Source organism: Ornithorhynchus anatinus, chromosome X3 (assembly GCF_004115215.2).
Source record: "Ornithorhynchus anatinus isolate Pmale09 chromosome X3, mOrnAna1.pri.v4, whole genome shotgun sequence".
NCBI lineage: Eukaryota > Metazoa > Chordata > Mammalia > Monotremata > Ornithorhynchidae > Ornithorhynchus > Ornithorhynchus anatinus.
The window spans coordinates 2,016,249-2,039,336 of record NC_041751.1 but is presented as its reverse complement, the minus strand read 5'-3'; the positions used below and the strand labels follow the sequence as shown (position 1 = coordinate 2,039,336).

Genomic DNA, 23,088 nt, shown 5'->3' with positions numbered 1-23,088 from the left:
TAGCGGTTAAGCGCTTCCTCCGCGCAGAGCGCCGTTCTAAGCGCCGGGGGAGAGACAGGGTCATCGGGTCGTCCCGCGTGAGGCTCGCGGTTCATCCCCGTTTTCCGGATGAGGGGACCGAGGCCCCGGGAGGCGAAGCGACTCGCCCGCGGCCGCCCGGCCGCCGAGCGGCAGAGCCGGGGTTCCAACGCGTGACCTCCGACTCCCGGGTCCGGGCCCTTTCTACCGAGCCGCGCCGCTTCTAACTCCGCCGCTCCCTCTGCCCCTCTGCGTCCCTCCGCGAATCGGGGCGGAGTCGCCGAGCGCCTGCGGCGTACTGAGCGCCCGCGGAGCGGCGGCGCTGGCTCGGCGGCAGGAGCCCGGGCCCGGGAGTCGGAGGTCACGGGTTCGAACCCCGGCCCGGCCGCTCGCCGCGGGCGAGTCGCTTCGCCTCCCGGGGCCTCGGTGACCTCATCCGGAAAACGGGGATGAAGACCGGGAGCCTCGGGGGGGACACGCACGACCCGATGAGCCCGTCTCCACCCCGGCGCTTCGAACGGCGCCCTGCACGTAGAAAGCGCTCAACAAATACCGACTCTTTCTCAGAGAGGCGGCCGGGCCCCTTCTGACTCTCGGACTCCGACCCCCAGCCGACTGGAAGGCGGCACCCCCCGACCCGTCCCCCTCCCCCCCCCGGCCCCTCCGACGTCCGTCCCCGGGGCGCCACGCGGCTGCGCCGGCCCGCCGGGCCTACCATGAGAAGCCCTTTGTAGGCGTAGACGATGCCCAGCCAGATGGTCATGTGCGTGTTCTCACAGTGCTCCAGAATGGGACGGATGGAAATATCTCTCCCGGCGGGGTCCGGCTGCAGAGGGGAGAAAACGGAGACGCGCCCGACGGTCGGTCGGCGCGCGGGCCGCGGAGACGGGCCGCGTCCCCCCGCCCCCGGGCACGCGGCGATGCCGGCGCGGGGCCTCGCGGAAAGGGCCCGGGCGTCACGGGACCCGGGTTCCGATCCCGGCTCCGCCACTCGCCCGCCGGGCGACCTCGGTCCGGTCGCCCGGCTTCTCCGGCCCCCCCGCCCCCCGGGGATCTGACGGCCGCGCCCCTTCCTACTTGGCGCGCGGGCCCCGGGCGATCGGCCCGCGACAGCGTTGGCGTCCGTTAGGCGCCCACTACGTGCCGGGCACCGTTCTGAGCGCCGGGGCGGACCCACGCGGGGCTCACGGTCTCCGTCCCCGTTTCACCGACGAGGTCGCGGAGGCCCCGAGAAGCGGGGTGGCGCGCCCGGGGTCGCGCAGCCGACCGGCGGCCGAGCCGGGGACGCGGGCCCGTGACCCCGACTCCTCCCGGGCCCGGGCTCTTGCCGCCGAGCCCCGCCGCCTCTCGGATCCGCCCCGGCGCTCGGCCAACGCCGCGGTCATCTGTTCCGGCGAGGACTCCGGGCCCCCGGGAGAGGAGAGCGTTTTGGGACGGGAGGCTCAGCCGTCTGCGGGATCTCCTCCCCTCGTCGGCACGGAATCGGTCTTTTCCCCGCATCCGGAGCCCGAGCCGGCTGAACAAACGGAGGCTCGGAAGATATCCCGGCATCTGCCACGCCCACCTAGGCCTTTTGGGCATTTCTCTCGGCAGAGGGGCCGTGGCGACGGGCCTCTGGCGGCGGGGCGGGTCGGGTCGGGTGGGTCGGGGTGGGTCGGGGCCGGCGGGCGGGCGGGCGGATCTCGGAGCTGACGGGAGGCCGGCGCCCACCTCTGCAGGAGCCTCACGGCGCTGCCCGCCAGCCCTGGGCTGCTGACTCCGCACGCAATTTCCTCCACTTTTTCTTGCCCTGGCCCGCCCTTCCTTCCTTCCTTCCTTCCTTCCTTCCTTCCTTCCTTCCTTCCTTCCTTCCTTCCTTCCTTCCTTCCTTCCTTCCTTCCTTCCTTCCTTCCTTCCTTCCTTCCTTCCTTCCTTCTCTTCCTCTCTCTTCCTCTCTCTTCCTCTCTCTTCCTCTCTCTTCCTCTCTCTCTCTCTTTCTCTCTTTCTTTGTCACTCGCTCTCTTTCTCACTCTCTCACTCTCCCTCCCTCCCTCCCTTCTTTTCTTTTCTTCCTTTTCTTTCTTTCCTTCCTCCTTCCCTTTCTTTTTTCTTTCCTTTCCTTCCTTCTTCTCTTCTTCTTTTTCTTTCTTCCTTTCTTTGCTTCCTCCTTCCCTTTCTTTTTCTTTCCTTCCTTCCCTTTGTCTTCCCTTCTTTGTTTCTTCCCTTCTTTCTTCCTTCTGTTTCCTTCCTTCATTCCTCCTTCCTTTCTCCTTTCTTTCTCCTTCTTTCTTTCTTCTTCCCTCCTTCCTTCCTTTTACCTTCCTCCCTTCCTTTTCCTTCCGTTTCCTTCCTCCCTTCCCTTCCCTTCCCTTCCCTTCCCTTCCCTTCCCTGCCCTTCCCTTCCCTTCCCTGCCCTGCCCTGCCCTGCCCTGCCCTGCCCTTCCTTCTTTCGCAGTGTGGCACAGTGGCAAGCGCACAGGCTTCGGAGTCAGAGGACGTGGGTTCTAATCCCTGTCCCGCCACTTGTCTGCGGTGTGACCTCGGGCGATCCACTTCCCTGGGCCTCATGGACCTCATCTGTAAAATGGGGATTAAGACTGGGAGCCCCGGGTGAGACAACCCGATGACCTCGGATCTAACCCGGCGCTCAGAACAGCGCTCGGCACCTAGCAGGTGCTTAACAGATACCGTCGTCATTATTATTTTTCTCTCCCCCTCCCCCCCCCCCCGCCCCCCGGGTCTCTTTCATTCATTCCTTCAATTCCATCAAATTCACCGAGCGCTTGCAGGCCACTGTACCGAGCCCCCGGGGGCGCCCAATAAAACGGTAAGCGGACACATTCCCGGCCCACGCCAAGCTTCCAGAGGGGGAGACGGCAGCGGACGGAAGGGCCCGGGAGTCGGAAGGTCACGGGCGCTGATTCCGGCTCCCCCGCCGCTCTGCCGTGTGACCTCGGGACGGTCGCTCCCCTTCTCCGGGCCTCGGTGACCCCATCGGTCAAATGGGGCCCGAGGCCGCGAGCCCCACGCGGGACGGGGACCGCGTCCGACCCGTCCGCTTGCGGGGGCGGGGCAGCGGGCACGGAGGTTAAGCCCTTAACGCGCGGCGCGGTTATCCGAAGCCTTAGCTTCCGCCCGCCCGGGCGACCGGAGGGACGAGCGGGTTCGGCCTCAACGCTCCGGGACATCGCCCTGGATCTGGGCCTCGGGGGGGCTGTCGGCATCCCGGCCTGCCGTTCCATCCGAGGTAGTTCCCGTGGCAACGGCCGGATCACCTGCCGTCAGACGCGATCTGCGGAGTCCCGCCGCCCTCCTCCCTGTGAACGTCCTTATCTCTCGGCGGCTCCCGGGGATAATCGATCGCGTCCCCCCCGACCCGCGTCGGTCGGACGCAGAGCTGGCAGTTCGCTGTTGCCGCGTCGCATCCTTCCAGCCCGAGGGGGACGCGGTGAGCCTACCGTGTGCCAAGCGCCGTTCCGAGCGCCGGGCCGGGGGGGGCACGAGCCATCGGGCCGTCCCCCGCGGGGGCTCACGGTCTCAATCTCCATTTCACAGGTGAGGCGACCGAGGCCCAGAGAAGAGAAGCGACTTGCCCGAGGCCGCACGGCAGACGGGTGGCCGAGCCGGGATCAGGACCCGGCTCCCTCCGACTCCCGGGCCGCGAGGCCGCGCTGCTTCCCAAGCGCTCAGTACGGCGTTCGGCACACCGTAAGCGCCCGATAAATACGACGGATGGACCGCGTCAGCTGGCTGTCCGCCGGGGGAAGACACATCATCTTCCGTCTGTTCCGGGGCTTCGTGCGTTCAGCGGTGTTTACCGAGCGCTCACCACGAGCCGAGCACTGTGCCGAGCGCTTGGGACGGACACGTCGGTCTTCCGACGTTACCCAGCGGAATTTGGCGAATGATATCCGTCCTCCGTCACGGCGATCGGAATCCAGGCATTCGCTGGGCACTTACTAGATGCCAAAGCACCGTACTAATCACCGGGGCGGATGCGAGGAGAGACAAGAGCGGCTTTCGATTTCCCACCCTCTCCGGCTACCGGGAAGCCCGGCGCGACCTCTGAGGGGCAGCGCGTCTCTCGGCTCAGTGGAAAGGGCCCGGGCCGGGGGTGGGGGGGGGGTGGGGGGGGTCGGAGGTCACGGGTCCGGATCCCGGCTCCGCCCCTCGTCAGCTGCGTGACCGTGGGCAAGTCGCTTCCCCGGGCCTCGGTGACCTCATCTGGAAAACGGGGATGAAGACCGGGAGCCTCACGGGGGCCGACCCGATGACCCCGTATCTCCCCCGGCGCTTAGAACGGTGCTCGGCACACAGTAGGCGCTTAACGCGTACCAACATCATCATTGCCTCCCCCCGACTTTCCCCGACCCTCGGAGCCCGTCCCGGTAGCAGACCCGGACCGCAGGACCCCGCTCTCCCCGGCGCCGCCGCCCCCCCCCCCCCCCCCCGTAGCCCCCCAGAGTCGCCGGGCGTCGGGTTCTCCTGCCCGTGGGCCGTTCCGTCCCCCCAACCGCCCTCCGCCCAGAAGCGGCCATCCTTCGGGCAGCGTCTGGCAACTAGCCTGCTGCCTGACCGTGGCCGAGTCCCTTAACCTCGCCGTGCCTCAGTTTCCCCAATTTCCTGTCCTCCCTAGCCCCCGCCAATCACGGCTGCTGCGTGCTCACCGTGCGCAGAGCGCCGTACTAAGGGGAGCGCCGCGTAACAGGGATGGCAGACACACTCCCTGTCCCCGGTGGGCTTCCAGCCCAGCGTGGGAGACGGACATTAATACGGATGAATAAATAGCGGATGCGTACAAAATCAGAGCGGACACTGGTCCCCGTCCCACGTGGGACTCGTGGGCCGTGGGTTTAGATCCCCGGACGGGAACTACGGCCGATCTGATTATCTTATATCTACCCCGCTGCTTAGCGCGGTGCCGGGCACGCGGTAAGTACTTGATAAACGCCCTCGTCGTCGTCCGAGGACTTCCTTCTCGTCGGTGTCCTGGAGTTAAGGGAACCTTCGTGAAACATCTTCTACTCCAGCGGGCCCAAGGATCTCCCGGTCCGATTCCTTGGACCGCGGGCGAATCTCAAGGAATTTTGAGATTCGGGACAGTGAGGGTTCGGAGAACAGCCTCGTGCCCCAATATCCTTCAACCCCAAGGTGCCCGAGCTGGGCTTTCAGAATAACGGTTCGACCAAGCCTAGTTTTCGACCGCACCACCACGGCGGCGTTGTACTTCAGAAGCTACACACGGTTCGGTGTCTAGATTTTTTTTTTTTTTAAACCCGGCTGTCCAAATCAGTTTCGCACACCGTTGAGGCCCTTTCTTTTAAACACAGGGTTTTGGGGTTGTTGGGGTTTTTTTCGGGTTCCGCGTCTGCACTCTCCTGTTCTCTGATTATTTGGCGTAAAGACATTCCGGCACCACACTTAGAGCTCCGCCTATTCGGAGCAAAAAGTGAGGGGGCCCGTTTTATTTTCAGGCAGGGATAGGTTATCTCATTTCGGTTCTCATCCTCCTCGGTGTCACTTCCACGACGGAGGAGGCCCGGAAAATGACCGCGGCGTAGGCCTCCCTCGCTGTTTCCGTAGCCGTCGGCTCTCAGGTCGTTATTCCAATGAAGCGTTCACGGGACCGAGCTACCGCCGCCAGCCCGGCGGACGGGGCCTCCGATCGGTTTCGTTCCGACGTCGACGCGCTCGTTCCGACCTCTTAATCTGGCCCGGCCCGGCCTGACCACCCTTCTGGATCTAGGGACGGTTTGGACTGTTGAAGTTTCCCGTTTTTATCCCCCTGTAATCGGGGCCCCGCCGAGATGGGTCTCATCCATCTACCCAGTAATAAAAACGTCGGCGTCTGTCGAGCGCTCACTACGTGCAGAGCACCGTTCTAAGCGCTGGGGGAGATACGGGGGTCATCGGGGGGGGGGGGGGTCGGGGTCCCCCGTCAGGCTCCCGGTCTTCATCCCCGTTTGACAGATGGGGGTCACCGAGGCCCGGAGAAGCGACTTGCCCTCAGTCGCCCGGCTGAGTGGCCGAGCCGGGATTCGAACCCACGACCCCCGACTCCCAAGCCCGGGGCTCTTCCCCCCGAACGACGCCGCTTCCCACGAGATGACCTAGACGGCTAGGGGGTCCGGCTCCGAAGGCCTCGGGAGCCCTTCCGTCAGAATATCCGTCCTTTCCGGAGGTGAGCCGAAACCGGCGGCCCTCCGTCACCCCGACGCCGGTTTGGGACTTCACCCCTCGGAGAGGGGAGGCGGCTTCTGCCGACCCCCCCGACCTGGCCCGGGAGGACCGCCGGGGAGAAGAAGGTGGGGAGAGGCGTCTTTCCAGACCGTGAGCCCGTCGTGGGGCGGGGACCGTCTCTGTCCGTTGCCGACCTGTGCCTTCCAGGCGGCTGGTACGGTGCCCCGCACGGAGTGAGCGCTCAGTCAATACAACCGGTTGAATCTATGCGTCCACGGTCGTTTTCCGGAACCGAACGGCACTCCGGGGCGATCCCTGTTCCCGCCCGGCTGCAGAGCGGCCCGGAGACTGCTCTTTGCAAAAAGGCGAGGGGAGCCCCTTCGGAAACTCAGGTCGGGGGGGGGGGGGGGTTCGAGGGTCCCCTAGGACCCGGTCCGGGACCGCGGCGAATCTCCCGTCGCCGATGCCAGAGAAACCCCGCCTGGAATCCTTGCAGTTTAAATCGATAACGGTGCTTTTATCTCCCCGTAAGCGCTCCTGAAGTGATTTACCTCACTCTCTTCTCACGCCATCCCCGAGGAGACGGCCGGCGCGGTGACAGATTCATTCGTCCGCTAGTATTTACGGAGCGCTTACTACGTGCGGAGCACTGTGCTGAGCGCTTGGAATGGACAAATCGGTAACGGATGGAGACGGTCCCCGCTCTCTGACGGGCGCACGGTCTGATCGGGGGAGACGGACAAGAGCAGTAGCGGTAAAGAGAATGAGGATTCGCCGTGGGCAAGGGAACGTGCCTGTCGAGTCCGTTATACTGTACTCTCTCAAGCGCTTAGCACAGTGCTCCGCGCCTGGTAAACGCTCAAAAAATACCACTTATGGATCGACCGCTCGGGAACCTGAGGCTCGGGGTCAGTGATGAAGCCAGGACTCGAACCCAGGCCCCCTGGCTTCAGACACCCATTCGGTTGGCAGTTCTGATGACGACGACGACGACGATACTAATTACGGTATTTGTTAAGCGCTTACCGCGCGCCAGGCACCGGGCTAAGCGCTGGGGTGGATACAAGCAAATCGGGTTGGGCGAAGTCCCTCTCCCACGGGGGGCTCACGGTCTCGATCCCCATTTTCCAGACGAGGAAACTGAGGCCCAGAGAAGTAAAGCGATTTGATGTCGGAAAGCAGCGCGGCCTACTGGAAAGAGCCCGGGCCTGGGAGTCGGAGGACCTGGGTTCTGATCCCAGCCCTGCCACTTGTCTGCTGTGTGACCTTGGGCGAGTCACTTCACTTCTCTGGGCCTCGGTTCCCTTATCTGCAGAATGCTGGTTCGACACCGCTTTTCCTCCCGCTTAGAACGGGAGCTCCGTGTGGGACCAGATTATCTAGTCTCTACCTCGGCACTTGGTAGGGGATCGGCAAACAGCGTTTAACCAATACCACAGTTGTTTTGTGATTATTATTGTTATTACTGTTATAGTTGATACAGCTGGATTTACTACATCTGCTTGTCACTGAAAGCTGAAATCTTTGATCGCCTCGTCGCTGACAAGAGGAGGGAAAATAAGGACAGCACAGAAAACTCAAAGAATTTTTCATATCTCTCTGCAATTCTTGTCATTAGTGCCCTCCCAGAGCCAAGCCAAGACACCACACAGCCTCTTCTGTCAGTCAGTCGTACTTACTGAGCGCTTACTGTGTCCACAGCGCTGTGCTAAGCGCTTGGGAGAGTGCGCTGTAATGAACACATTCCCGGCCCCCAGTGAGTTACGGTCTACAGGGCTTCGACGGTACGCCTGCCTTCTCCCCGAGGCCCCGCGCTCCCTTGAGGACGACGACGACGATGATAATTACGGTATTCGTTAAGCGCTTACTATAGCCGGGCACTGCTCTAAGCGCCGGAATAGGCCCGAGACAGGCGGGTTGGACACAGTCCCCGTCCCGTGTGGGGTTCAGACTCTCAAGCCCCATTTTAAAGATGAGCTGACCGAGGCCCAGAGAAGTGAAGCCCAAGGTCGCGCCGCAGACCAGTGGTGGAGCTGGGACCAAAACAACAACAACGATAAGTATATTTGCTGAGCGCTCACCGTATGCCGGGCACCGTACTAGGCACTAGGGTGGATACAAGTCAGTTGGGTCGGACGCAGCCCCTATCCCATGTGGGGCTCACGGTCTCGGTCCCCATTTTCCAGATGAGGTCACCGAGGCCCGGAGAATAATCACGTTGGTATTTAAGCGCTTACTATGTGCGGGGCGCGGTTCTAAGTCGATACGGGGTCATCAGGCCGTCCCACGTGAGGCTCACGGTCTTAATCCCCATTCTACAGATGAGGTCGCCGAGGCCCAGAGAAGTGAAGTGACCCGCCCTGAGTCACACAGCGGACAAGCGGCGGAGCCGGCATCCGAACCCATGACCTCTTGACTCCCGAGCCACCGCGCCACGCTCCAGGTCACGGAGCAGACGAGCGGCCGAGCCGGGATTAAAACCCACGACCTTCCGGCTCCCGGGCCCGTCCCCCATCCGCCACGCCCTGCTGCTTGGCGGCGGGCCGACCCCGCTCGTTGACAGCGGCGGCCACTCCGTTCCCAGGACGGCTTCTATTCGCCGGATCCCATTCCGAAATCGGGAATCACCAAGCGGGGCCAGTTGGCCCAGTGACCTCTTTCTATCTGGGACCGAGGGGGGTGGGCTTCCCTCTCCGGGGTCCGGAGGGACCCCCTCCCGACCCCTCCCCTTCCGCAGCCTCCGGAAACACGGCGGGGAGCCAAGACGGGAGAGATGGGCTTGGGAAGGGAGGAAGAGGGAACTTGCTTTAAAGGCTCGAGACACCGATGATAATCACGTTGCTATTTGTTAAGCGCTTACTGCGTGCGGGGCACCGTTCTAAGCACCGGGGTAGACACGGGGTCATCGGGTCGTCCCGCGTGAGGCTCACGGTCGATCCCCATTTGACGGATGAGGTGACCGAGGCCCAGAGGAGCGAAGGGACTCGCCCACGGTCACACGGCTGCCAGGCGGCAGAGCCGGGATTCGAAGCCGCGGCCCCCGACTCCCAAACCCGGGCTCTTTCCACTGAGCCGCGCTGCTTCTCCGAGGCACCTGGAGGCCAGGCTTCTTTTCCCTATTTTTCCCCGTCTCCGTCACGTCACTTTATTTCGGTGGAAAACCGCCGGGAGGCCGTGGGCCTCGGTCCTCTCCCGCCTCGAGCGCCCGCAGAGACCAACTGCCTGTGGACCTATTCGAGCAGGCGGCGGTGAGAAAGCGCTCGGAAGGAGCGGCCTTACGAGATACAACGATCCATCTGGTCTCTCCCTGACCACGTCCCACGTGCGCTCACAGAAGGATGACCGTTATTTACCGGCGGCCGTGCGCCGCTTTCTCCCTAACTTTCTCAAACGCCGCGACGGGGGCGGGGCTATCGCGTGGGTCCGTCAGTCGGTCGATGGTATCTACTGAGCGCTTGACTGGGTGCGGAGCACTGGGCGAGCGCTTAGGGAGGGCATAACGATAAGCAGACACGATCCCTGCCCGCGACGAGCTTACGGTCTAAAGGGGTCACGAGAGGGAGGCGGGAGGAAAACGAGGGGGGAAGGAGAAATGGCCGGGGGAAGGAAGGGAAAAGAAGAGGAAGGAAAGAGGTCAAGTGAGACTGCGTCTCTTAGTTTCTCCCGCACTCTTCCAAAATTAGAGCAATTACAATAAGCTCCCCCGATCGGTCGATCGAACTTATCGAGCGCTGCGTTAAGCGCTTGGAAAGAACAATATAAAACACAGGCTGCCCGCCGACAGTGAGCTCTGCGCTCCCCCCTTCTCCCTTCTCTTCTTCCTCTCCCCACCGCTGACCTTTTCAAAGAAGAAACGAGGCTCAAGCCGGTCCCCGCCCACGTTACTGCATCCCGACCCTCCTCCTCCTCCTCCTCCTAACTTGGCACACGCACCTAACACTGCCTCAATTATGGGATACAAAAAAAAAAACAAAACCCCCATCTCGTATTTCCTTCTCAAGAACCCGGGCGAGTCCGGGATACGGCCCAGGCAATCAAGAGACTAAAAAAGACGATAACTTCAATGACTGAAAGGCGGCGAGAGAAGAGAGCAGTCACAGGATGCTGTGATCGTCAGTATTCATATATATCAACGTCTGTGTCTCCCTCTGGACCGTAAGCTCGTTTGGGGCGGGGAATGCGTCTGTCTGTCTGTTATATTATACTCTCCCAGGCACTTAGTACAGCGTCCCGCACCCAGCGGGCGCTCGAGGAATACTACCGAATGAATGAATCACTGGGAAATTCTTGAATAACCCACGCCGCTCCTCTCTCTCCCCACGGATCCAGCCCGCGGATCGATTGGGTTGAGCTTCTCGGATAAAACTAGAGTTCCCAGGAAAATTCATTCTCTCTCTGGAACAGATCGCGCATCCCTAAGGTGACGTGTACACGAAACAGTGTCAAAATCCAGCACCGCTCCCCGAACCTCGGAGCAAAGTACAACGTGAAAGATCTACGTCCCCCGGAAGCCAAATCTGCAGCTGCCCCGCCCCCCCCCCCCCCCCCCCCGGCCCCCAGGCTCTCCGTCCTCTCCCGCTCCGGCACCAGACCGCGCAATCCGCCGGGGGTACCGGGGTCAAAATTCATTCGCCGTTGAGTTTCGGTGACTTGGAGCAACTGAGCGAGCGATTCCCCAAATGAGGGAGAAACCCCTGGCTCTGGGAAAACGCTAAATCCAAAGGCGGGCCTTCGTCTGCACGGCGGCGGGCTGACATCGCACCCCATCACCGACCCGCCGCCACGGAGGCGAAATGCTTCTTCGGGTGATTCGGCTGCGATGGGTTCCGTCTGCGACCGTCAGCGTTCCTGCCGTTAGCCATCAGAAGAGCGGACGGCAGGATGAGTCCCTTCCCGCGCTGGGGATGGAATTGGGTCGGGTCCACGGCCGTGCTAATCTCTGCCTCGGGCTCACCCTGGCAGCGACGACGATTTCCAGGGCTGCGGCCAATTAAGATGGGATGTCACAGGGCGCCGCCCTCCTCTCACGGAGCAGACCGGGGTGAGTGGGAAAGGGCAGTCCCTTTGGAGGAAGGCTAGCGGCATCTGGGCAGAATTTCGCCTAGGACAACCTACGTTTCCCCAGGGAAGTGGGTCAGTCAGAGAATTAAGGGGCGAAACAGAGGTGACCTCTTCCAAAACCCCGACCGTATCCTCCATCCGGCCGCCGCGTGGGCTCCCCTTCCCGATTCAGAGCACGGGCCCGGGAGTCGGGAGACCTGGCTTTCAATTCCAGTCATGCCATTTGCCTGCCGCGTGACCCCCGTCAGGTCATCGGGCCCGTTTCCTCATCCGCTATCTGTTTTCCCCTCCCTTGGACTGAGATCCCCGGGCGGGACCGCGTCCGATCCGCTTACCCCGTCTCTACCGCGGCGTCCGGTACGGCCGCCGGCACGCAGCGGGCGCTTAACGCACACCGCGATTATTACGCACTTCGTTTCCTGGGCCCGCTTACCCTTCGCCAGGGACTGTTCAAAGCTCCCAAGGGCGGGCAGGGAACGTACCGGCCGCTTCTGCTCTACCGCGCTCGCCCAAGCACTCAGTACGGTGCTCCGCACACGGTAAGCGCTCAAGAGATACCACCGACTCACGGACTGGCAGAGCGGGCGGGGCCCAGTGGGCAGAGAGGCAGCACGGCGTGGTGGAGGGACCTGGCTCCTAATCCCGGCTCCGTCGCTCGCCTGCTGCGGGACCTCGGGCGAGTCGCCTCGCTTCTCCGGGCCTCAGTTACCTCATCTGCAAAATGGGGATTGAGACCGCGAGCCTCAGGCGGGACGGGGACTGTGGCCGGCCTGACTGGCGGGTCATCTACCCTAGCGCTCAGCACAGTGGCCGGCAGACTGTGAGCGCTTGACCAAAATCAGGGAAAGAAGAAGGAGCTTACAGACAGACTCCGGCGAGGGGACGGAGGAGGGGGAGCTGCTGATCCCGTCGTTCCAGACAGAGAGCGAAGCGTTGCCGGCTGCCGCTTGGCCCGGCTCCCGCAGCTCTCTCGCTCTCTCTGTTTTTAAAATGGTATCCGTTAAGCACTTACTACGCGCCAGACACCGTTCTAAGCGCTCTCCTCCCCTCCCCGGGGGGACGAACCCGCCCTACGACAACTGGAGGGAGTCCAAATGGAAAATATATCGCTGTTCACTCTGCCCGTGGGTGGGATTCAAATACGGTTCTACCATATTCCTCACATTACGGACAAAGACATGAGGTGGGCGGAATCTTGCGATTTTTTTTCTTCTTTTTAACTTCCGCCCGTCTTGGAACAAACTGCTCAGATGAGTTCTTCTCTGAAAAAGGTGTCTGGAAAGCAGGTTCGCAGCCCGCACGTAAAATTTCAGGGCGAACACGGCGTCGCAAAAAGCCTTTTTAAATTAGGGCATCCACCTAGAACCGATGACGGAACCGGCCGCCCAGGATAACTCCTCCGACCGCCCCGTACCCGCCACTGGGCGCTAGGCCGCGGTTCTGTCCCCCCGCAGTGGGATGTGCGCAGATAGGCGCTGCTTTGAAGTGTAAATGCTTTGGAAGAGGGACGTTGGAGAGTTGGAATAATTGGGACCAACGCAAAATCTCGCATTAGCCCGTTCCTCGCCTGCTGCGAAGGGCAGATAAGCTGGAAGCGCCAGTTGGCCTGCTGAGGAAATTACGCAAAATCTGTTAAGCGGAACAGTCCGGGGGTTGGAGTGGCCCGTGCCGGGCGAGTGGTGAAACTGGGAACTCGCCAACTTCCGGCTTCACCGGGCCACCTCTCCACCAATCAATGGTATTTACTGAGCGCTCACTGCGCGCAGACTACTGTACTGGGTGCTTAATAGTAATGTTGGTACCTGTTAAGCGCTTACTATGTGCCAAGCACTGTTCTAAGCACCGGGGTAGGTACGGGGTCGTCGGGTCGTCCCACGTGAGGCTCACGGTCTTCATCCCCATTTTGCGGATGAGGGAACCGAGGCCCGGGGAAGCGAAGCGACTCGCCCAGGGTCACACGGCTGACAAGCGGCAGAGCCGGGATTCGAACCCACGACCTCGGACCCCCAAGCCCGGGCTCCTCCCGCTGAGCCACGCTGCCTCTCTACGCTTAGCCGGGCCCGGGGGTCGGAAGGTCACGGGTCCTAATCCCGAATCCGCCGCTTGTCTGCCGTGTGCCCGTGGGCGAGTCGCTTCACTTCTCTGGGCCTCGGTTCCCTCATCCGTAAAATGGGGATCGTGACCGTGATCCCCACGTGGGACAGGGACCGTGTCCGGCCCGATTTGCTTAGTACGGTGTCTGGCGCACAGTAAGCGCTTGACAGATAGATACCACGATTATTACGTCGGGTGGGTTTCGGCGGAACACGGTTCTACGCTGACCCGCCCGCCCTCTTGGGGGAAACTTCAGATATTCCCCTCTTGGCCTCGGTCCGTCAATCGCGTCTACCGAGCGCTCACTGTGCGCGGGGCACCGTACTAAACATCTGGGAGAGTACAAAAGCGCGATGTAACAGACGCATTCCCTGCCCCCCAGGAGCTTACAGTCGAGAGGAGGGGGGGTCCCTTTCCCTCTGCCCATTCTGTCTCCCCGCCTAGAGGAGTTTTCTTCACTTTAACGGGCTCGGCTCCTCGCGTCCTAGGGCTCAATGGGGTTATTATGATTATTTTTTTTAGAAGAATGCAAAAGGGACTTTCAATTCAACCCGGATGCTAAAGAGTGAGTAGCCCCGGGGCAAGAGGCTAACAGTTCAAGTTAAACGCATCATCTGCTTAGAAAAAAATCAGACAAAAGAAGCCACTAAATGAACCTTCCCACGTAAAGCCATTCGATCTCACAGATGAGCAATTTTTCCTCCTTCCACTGTCCCCTCTCTTCTTCCACCGTAGGAAGCTATCATTAAGGACAATCACGGGCAGCTTTTCCCGAAAAGGGGAGCTTTCAGGAGCAATTTGCAGGAGAGGAAGGGCGGACCCGTAGCCCCTCTTGAGGTGAAACATTCGATGTGCGCCTTCTTCCTTCCTCCGCTTCGTTGGCCGCCGCAGTTTCCCGGGTGGCGGTCTCCGGCTTCTACCCCGCCTCTGTCGAATCTGGCCGATCGGTTTTTCTCTCTCCGGGTTCGGGAGGGACGACACCAAACTATCCCAGCAGGGCCGCCACCTGGTTTCTTTGTCAAGCCGTTCGGGGCAAGCCGTTTTCCCAATTCTGCCGACGGCCGGCTCCGCCGATCACGGGACGTCACCTCTACCTGCACGCCACCTCACACCGTTCATTCGTTCAGTAGCATTTACCGGGCGCTTACTATGTGCAGAGCACTGTACTAAGCGCTTGGAACGAACGAGTCGGCGGCAGATGGAGACGGTCCCTGCCGTTTGACGGGCTTACACTTGACACGTCTAAAACACAACTCCTTATCTTCCCACCCGAACCCCATCCTCCCCCTCCCTCTCTCATCCCTTTCCCTTCCCCGCGGACACGGCGCCACCATCCTTCCTGTCTCACAAGTCCACTACGTTGGCGTCGCCCTTCACGCCGCTCTCCCGTCCAGTCCACGTATTCGTCACTGAATCCTGTCAGTTGTACCTTCAGAGCGGCACTAAAATCGGCCCTTTCCTCGCCAAACTGTTAATCCAAGCGCTTATTCTATCCAGCCTCGATTTCTGTACCAGCCTCCTTGCTGACCTCCCTGCTTCCCGTCTGTTCCCCTGTCCCGGCCGCCCTCCCTCTTCTTATCTGACAGCCGGGGACTCGCCCCCGCCTCCGAAGTCTCACCGAAGGCCCATCTCCTCCGAGAGGTCTTCTCCCAAACCTCCTTTCCTCTTCCCCCGCTCCCTTCCGTGTCGACTCGATCGCTCCCTTTATTCACTTTGAACCATCTTGTTCGTTTACAGTCATGTCTGCCTCCCCCTCTAGACTGAAAGGTCGCTGCGGGCAGGGAAGGTATCTCTTATATCGTACTCCCCCAAACGCTTAGTACAGTGCTCTGCGAAAAGTCAGTGCTCAATAAATACGACAGCGGGGACCGACTGGCAATTGGAGGAGATGAGGTGGAGAGAGTTGAGGAGCCTTTCCACATCCGGACGCCACGCGATCAGCTTAACCCTCTCACCCGAACCTACAGGGAAGCCTTCTGAAGATCTTTACTTCTTCATGAGCAGGTTTCCGTTCGTCGCCTCCCTGGGAGTCCGCTCCTGTCTTTCCCAAGAGATGAGGATTTTCGCGTACAGATAGTCTGTGACTTTTAAGTCTCTTAAGCCCCCAGGTAGTAGGGCCTTCGGCCGACGACTGATGGAACATTTGATTTTGGTCACCTCTTGTCTTCACGGCCAATAGCCGAGCTAGGGTCCGCTGTCTTCTTTCATCACCATCAAATAGGGCCGACTGCCAGGAAGTCTCTGTCTCACTGGCCTTTGATTTCGAAGCTGGGACTCTCCCGTGTGTACGTGTGCATCTGTGTGGCCGAAAATATACTCCCACATCCAACGGGCCTTACCGCAGCAGAAGCGGCGTGGCCCCGCGGCGAGAGTACGGGCCTGGGAGGCAAAAGACCTGGGTTCTAATCCCGGTTCTGCCAACGACCTCGGGCGGGTCAGTCGATTTCCCTGCGACTCAGTTTCCTCGACCGTAAAGATGGAGATGAAGTGCCCGTTCTCCCTCCTACTTGGACTCGGAGTCCAACCTACTTAACCCGTACCTACCCCAGCCCTCAGAGCAGTGTTTCACACACAGTAAGCACTTGGGAGAAAACACAACAGAACCCTGTGAAAACGTTAATTGCTATCCGGCTTGCAGCGGCATCTCTCTGGCCAGTGGCTGGGGGGTCTTGAATCCCGAAGGTCCCTTCCCAGCTCTCCTCATCTTGATCGAGACCAAGCCCGGGCCGGACATTTTGCCAGTGTGGTCTCTCTCTCTCTCTCTCTCTCTCTCTCTCTGGGGGAGCTGATGAAAATCTTGGCCTCCGTGTGGCATTTTTAAATTTTGATTAACGGTATTTGTTAAGCGCCGTTCCACGTTTCCTTGGTGCTGACTGATCCTTGAAGGTCCTTGGCCTTCTTTGGAATGATCGTTACCCCGTTGCTTTAAATGGTATTTGTTAAGCACGTACTAGGTGCTAGGCATTGTACCAGGTGCTGGTAATCAGGCAGGACAGGGTCCCCGTCCCACAGGCGGCCACGGTCTGAATCCCCACTCTCCAAAAGAGGGAACTGAGGCTCAGAGAAGTGAAGTGAACGGTCCAAGGCCACACGGCAGACAAGTGACAGAGCCGGGATCGGATCCCGGGTCCCTCCGACACCCGGGTCCGGGTTCCATCTACTCAACCCACACTCCGTGCCGATTCCTAATCATCTTCACGTCGCTCCGCGTCTCCGCTTTCAGAATACGCTCGCCCGCATCCGGCCCCGCCAGCATTTCTGACGGAGGCTCGCGGGCAATCGAGTTGGGAGAATTTCCCGCGGATCAATTTGTAAACCCCGGGGGTGAAGGATGTAGCTACAGATTGGATGTGAGAGGTGAAAAGGGAGCAAGAAATCGAGGATTAATGCCCAGGCGGTGGATTTCGGATACTAGGAGGTAGGAAGGTGAGGTCACCTGTGTGAGAACGTTTAGATGGAGGAGAGGACTGTTTAGGGAGCAAACGAGGGTTTCGGTTTGGGAGTTGGAAGTGGGAGTGGGACACAGCCATAGGGCGAGAGCTCGCAGACGTGGAAAAGGCGGGATTGCGGGGAGAGGAGAAGGTCCGGGATAGTGAGATGGATTTGAGAATCCGAGTGGAGTCGGTAGCTGAAACCCTGGGAGCAGATGAGCTCCCCGAGAGAGTGAACGCAGACGAGAAGAATAAGGGGCCCGTGACAGAGTTTGAGGAAGCAGTGCGGCCTAGCGGACAGAGCACGGGCCCGAGAGGCAGAAGGGCCCGGGTTCTAATTGCGCCTCTGCCACCTGGCTGCCGTGGGACCCCGGGGAAGTCGCTTCACTTCTCTGGGCCTCGGTTACCTCCCCTACGAAGTGGAGGATTAAGACCGCGGGTCCCTTGTGGGAGGCGGACCTGGTCCACCTTGATGACCTTGTATCTTCCCCAGGGCTCAGTTTAGTGCCGGTACATAGTAAGTGCCGAACAGGTACCAGAATGGTTTTTTTTTTTTTTTAAAAAAAAAAACCACCGAAACCACAAACGGGACTCCTCAGACACTGGGTTGACGCTTCGGATCCTTTCTCGGGATTCCAGTTTCTGTTTTGGGAAGGTCTTTCCGTGAACTCTTTCAACCACGCCGAAAGAACCGGGTGCTCAAGACAATCCGACGCGGCAACTGGGGCAGGTTGCCCCAGGGGCAACAAGGGGCAGCTTTTGCTTTGGCGTTCAATACGTGCCGGGACTGCGGGTTCCGTATTGGTCTCTTCGATCCCACGGGACACACGGGTGGGTCTCCTCATCGTCCGTGTCCCCTCCGACTCCGAAGGACAATTATACGTCTTCGTAAGGTACTCGATTAAGCATCCCGTTCTCTCCTCTGCTATTTCTCTCGCTCAATCTACGGGGCGCTCACTACATGCAAAGCCCCGGGGAGGGGGCAGTACGAGAGAATTAGCAGACCCGTCCCCCGGCCAGAATGAGCTGACTCTCCTATTTTCTTCCCCCTTTAGCCTGATCTCTCTAGACCGTAAGCCGACTGTGGACGGGGAACCTGTCCACCGACTTGGTGGGACAGCGCTCTGCGCAGAGTGAGCGCTCAATCAACGCGACCGACCCATCTCTCTCACGATCGTTTCTTCCCGGTTTGCTTATCCTCTTTCCAGCAGAGGGCAGAACGAATTCCCCGTTCCCTTCGTCCCCATCTCCGGAAGACAAGGACGCCTTATGAAGATGCTCCTAAACTGTTAGTTTTAACGGCTTCAGAAACTGGCGACTTCATTATGGCCTCCTTGCAGTCGGTCCGCTCTTGAACTCCACTGTCAGGGAAGTTGCCCGTGCCGACGAATCGCACGAAACCGAAATCCCTCTACCTCGCGGAGGGAGGCGATCGAGCAGATGAAACGCCTGCCATCCCTTGGCCGATGCCATCTGAGCAGGGGAGACTTTTTTCCCCGGTACTAAAACGGATCCGGGGGCTAACAACGAGCCATCTCGACTTGCAGTAGGCACTGATCTTGGGACAATCAGACTCTCTCTCCACACGTTACAATAATAATAATCACAGTAACGTTGGTATTTGTCGAGCGCTTACTATGTGCAGAGCACCGTTCTGAGGGCTGGAGGAGATCCGGGGTCATCGGGTCGGCCCACGTGAGGCTCACGGTCTTCATCCCCATTTGACGGATGAGGGAGCGGAGGCCCAGAGAAGTGAAGTGACCCGCCCGCGGTCACGCAGCTAAGTGGCAGGGCCGGGATTCGAACCCATGACCTCTGACTCCCAGGCCCGGGCTCCTTCCACCGAGCCACGCTGCTTCCCCATGAAGACTGAGCCCCACGTGGGACAACCTCATCACCTTGCATCCGCCCCAGCGCTCAGAACAGTGCTTGGCACATAGTGAGTGCATAACAAATACCATCAACATTATTACCATCCAGAGGGGTTCTCAGGATCTACGGTCTGCACATAGTAAGCGCTTAACAGATACCAGCGTTATCCCCGTTTTACAGATGAGGTCACTGAGGCACAGAGGAATGACATGACTTGCCCAAGATCGCGCAGCGGACGAGAGGCGGGGGCCGGGATCAGAACCCGGGACCCTCTGACCCGCGAGCCCGGGCTCCGTCCACCACGCCACGCTGCTCCCCGTCACCTCGTTCTGGCCGGGGAGCGCGTCTACGACACTGCTGTACTGTACTCTCCCAAGCGCTTAGCACAGCGTCCTGCACGCAGTAAGCGCTCGATGAATACGATCGATCGGCCGGCTGAGCGGCCCAGCACCGCGGACGGGTCGTCGCCATCGCCGGTGGTATCTATTGAGCGCTCTACCGTGTGCACGGCGCCGTACTAAGCGCTTGGGAGAATACAGGTTGGCAGCCGTATTCGCTGCCCACAGCGAGCGGCCATTAATATAAGACGGCCTATAAAAACACGGATGAGAAGATGAAAATATAACGGGTGATATCAAATATCGGCCCACAGATCGCTCAGCTTACGCGTCGCCGCGCTCATTTAATCAGTCTTTTATATATAATGATAACGATGCTAATGGCACCCGTTAAGCATTTACTCCGTGTCAAGCTCCGTCCGTTCGAAGGGCTGGAGTAGATACCCACGGTGAGCGCTTAACGAATACCGTGATCATCGTTATTATTATCGTACGACTTAAGCAGGCTGGATGCGGTCCCGGTCCCATATGGGACTTACCAAGGGGGAGGAAGAAGAGGTATCCGACCTCCATTCTGCCCAAGAGGAAGGCGAGGCCCGGGGGAGTGAACCGACCCGGCCAAGATCACACAGCGGGCAAGAGGCGGGGGGCGGGATTAGAACCCGGGACCTCCCGGCACCGGGCTCGATCCGCTACCCCGCGCCGCTGCCCTACGCCGTCCGGAGCCTTTCCGAGGAGGGTTCCAGAAGGGGAGATACGTCAGGACGGCTGGCGGCTCCTCAGGGCTCCTCTGAGGAAGCAATCTCACGGTGAGCCGGCCCCTGAGGGACGGGCTTGGGAGCCGGCTGGTCCCCGGGGAGCTGTGCTCGGCGGGTTGTCTCCTGCGCGAAGCCCTCTCGCCCACCGTCCTCCAGGGAACAGGCCCCAGAAATCGCTACCAACAGGCTTGGGAGACCAAGAAACCCGGCGGGAATCTGAACGGTCCAAAGGCTCCTCCCTTCCATCCCGCCCGCCGGGGGCACCGCGTCGGCCAACGGGCCGAAAGCACCCTTATTCCCAAAAGGATAATAATGATATCGGTGTTCGTCGCGCAGAGCGCCGTTCTGGGCGCCGGGGGAGATCCGGGGTCGTCGGGTCGTCCCACGTGAGGCCCGCGGTCTTCATCCCCATTTGACAGATGAGGGAACCCAGGCCCAGAGAAGTGAAGTGACCCGCCCACGGTCACGCAGCTGACAGGTGGCAGAGCCGGGACTCGAACCCACGATCTCTGACTCCCAAGCCCGGGCTCCTCCCGCTGAGCCACGCCGCTTCTCAAAGGGATGCACGTTCAAACGGAGTTCTAACGATACTAACAACCGTGGCGTCTGTTAAGCGCTCACTCCTCTGTCCCAGGCACTGTACTAACTGATGACGATGGTATCTGTTAAGCGCTCACTATGTGCAAAGCACCGTTCTAAGCGCCGGGGGGGATACAGGGCGATCGGGTTGTCCCACGTGGGGCTCACAGTCTCGATCCCCATTTTCCAGATGAGGTCACCGAGGCCCAGGGAAGTGAAGCGCCCAGCCCACGGCCACAGAGCAGACAAGCGGCGGAGCCGGGATCAGAACCCATGACCCCTGACTCCCAAGCCCAGGGTCTCGCCGCTGAGCCGCGCTGCTTGGATACAAGCGAATGGGGTTGGGCCCGCTCCCTGTCCCACACGGGGCTCTGACTCTCGATCCCCACTTTCCAGATGAGGGAACCGAGGCCCAGAAAAGCGAAGCGACCTCTTGTCACACGGCAGACCGGGGGCGGAACCAGGATCAGGACCCGGGTCCTCCCGCCCGCCGGGCCCACCGAAGACCACGGGGTCTGGATCTACCACCCGGTGGATCCGTTCTACTACTCGATCCCTCGAGGCACGGCTCGTAGGCTTCATCGGGTTGCTTTCTGCTTCTCAGCCTCCCGCACCACAGCGACCCAAGTAAAATTAGCGACGCAGGGGAGATCACGGCGGAGCACGCAACGGGCAAAATCTGGAAACTGACTGTAAGATATATTTACGCGGAGGGTGTTGACATATACGCGTGACTTGCTGCGCTACCCGGGCGGACGTCATGATCTGTTTCTTCGGGGTGACCTTATCGAAATATTGGGAAGCGATTCCCTCGCCGCGGGGAGGGGCCGGGTCCTTGATTGTTGAAGCGTGCTCTCCCGAGTGCTTAGCACGGTGCTCCGCACCCAGTAAGGGCTCAACAAATGCGATGGACCGATGGATCTCTCGCTCCCCGCAGGGCTTTCTCTCGCCTTGGCCGCAGTCTGGCCGGCACTGCTGTTATCCTGATCTGTGATGATCACGTCGGTATTTGTGAAGCGCTCACGACGTGCGGGGGCACTGTTCTAAGCGCCATCGGGTTGTCCCACGTCGGGCTCACGGTTAATCCCCATTTTTCAAATGAGGGAACTGAGGCACAGAAAAGCGAAGCGACTCGCCCACAGTCCCACGGCTGACAGGGGGCAGAGCCGGCATTCCAACCCGTGACCTCTGACTCCCAAGGCCGGGCTTTTTCCACTGAGCCCCGCGGCTTCTATCCGGACCCAACTAAGCCCTCATTTCCTCTCGTAACCAATTCCTCCTTGAGGGCGGGGATTGTATCCGCCTACTCTATCGGATGCTCCGAGTGCTCGGCCCAGCCCAGCTCTGCGCAGAACCGGTCAGTCAGTCGATCCTATTTATTGAGCGCTCACTGTGTGCGGAGGACCCCACTGAGCACCTGGGAGAGTACAATATCACAATAATCGGACACATTCCCAGCCCACAACGAGCTTACAGTCCGGAGGGCACGGCCGACGCTTAATAAATATCACTGATTGATATAAATATCACTGAGTGATCGATCGATCGATCGATCGAGGGTTGACGTTGGGGTTGTTTCCCTCCCTAAAACCTCGCCTACCTCGTTTCCTTATGCCGTCCGCTAAGTATTTACTACGCGTCAGGCACCGCGCCAAGCTGAGCGCCCAGGTGGATCCAAGCTGATCGGGTCAGACCCGGTCCCTGCCCCACGTGGGGCTCACCCCCATTTTACAGATGAGGGAACCGAGTCACAGAGAAGTCAGGTGACCTGCCCAAGGTCACGCAGCAGACAAGGGGCAGAGCCGGGATTAAAACCCAGGCTCTTCCGACGCGCAGGCCCGGGCTCTACCCGTTAGGCCGCACTGCTTCCCGGACGTTTGCTTGGCCCGTTGAACCGACGGTAAAAGAGAGAAAAAGAAAGCACAGATCAACTTCCTTAAACCTTAGCCCCGAAGCGCAATCCCCTGAAGTCCCGACACCTACCCAACGCAACCACGTGGCCCGGGGAAGATGATTTCGAAAAGATGGAAGTAGACGCTGGCCCCCAGAACGCAGAATTCCAATCGTGAAAGATTATCCTGCCTTCAAGGCATTCGGAATAAATCAGATTGGCTTCCTGGAAGCTATGACCTCTTTTTACCCCGTGATCTTCAAAAATTGTATTTACGCTTTCATGTTCAAAGAGCGAGGCTTTGGAGGTTCAGAACAATATAAATAATCGATGATCCCCTAATCAAAGGGGCTTACATCAAAGGGAGAAACCTCGGCCTCTGCCCGCCGAGGAAGTCACCCGGGGCGAACACCACGAGGGGGAAGGGTTCCTCGCTACAGAAGGGATGGGAATATTCGACCGGCCGATTCCCGCTACGGAGAAACTCCCATCGCGAGCCCAGCCAGCCGACGACTGGGAACGGTCCAGGGCAGATTCCCGGCTGAGTGAGGGTGGCCCGGTTTCCCCGTCCTCCTTCCCTTTCCTCTCTTCCCTCCCCTTGCCCCAGCCACGGAGGTCCGAGTCTCTGAGCCACGGTAGGTGGGCCCGGCCCGGCCTCCCAGCGGAGGAGGGGAGAAGAGGAAGAGAAATGGGAAAATGGGAAAATTAAGGGGAGGGAGGAAACCGGGACCGGGGATGCCGGGTGGTCGTCACGACCGGCTGGTCTTATACTGAGACTCGGGGCACCGGACGGCCGGCACTGCACCTGGAGTGTGGTGACGGGACCGTCAAGGAGATGAGGGATAGGGAGGTAGTCAGAGGAGGGAGGACAACTCCCAGGTCCGGTC

General features: G+C 60.1%; 1 protein-coding gene across 1 annotated transcript in view; it reads right to left on the bottom strand.

The window, feature by feature from the left end:
* Positions 1 to 23,088, bottom strand: part of GABBR2 (gamma-aminobutyric acid type B receptor subunit 2) — a 211,613-nt gene that overhangs the window by 9,850 nt on the left and 178,675 nt on the right. Inside the window, 1 exon segment of the mRNA XM_029053600.2 lies at positions 734 to 844. Within this exon segment, the coding sequence (XP_028909433.1) occupies positions 734 to 844 (111 nt within the window).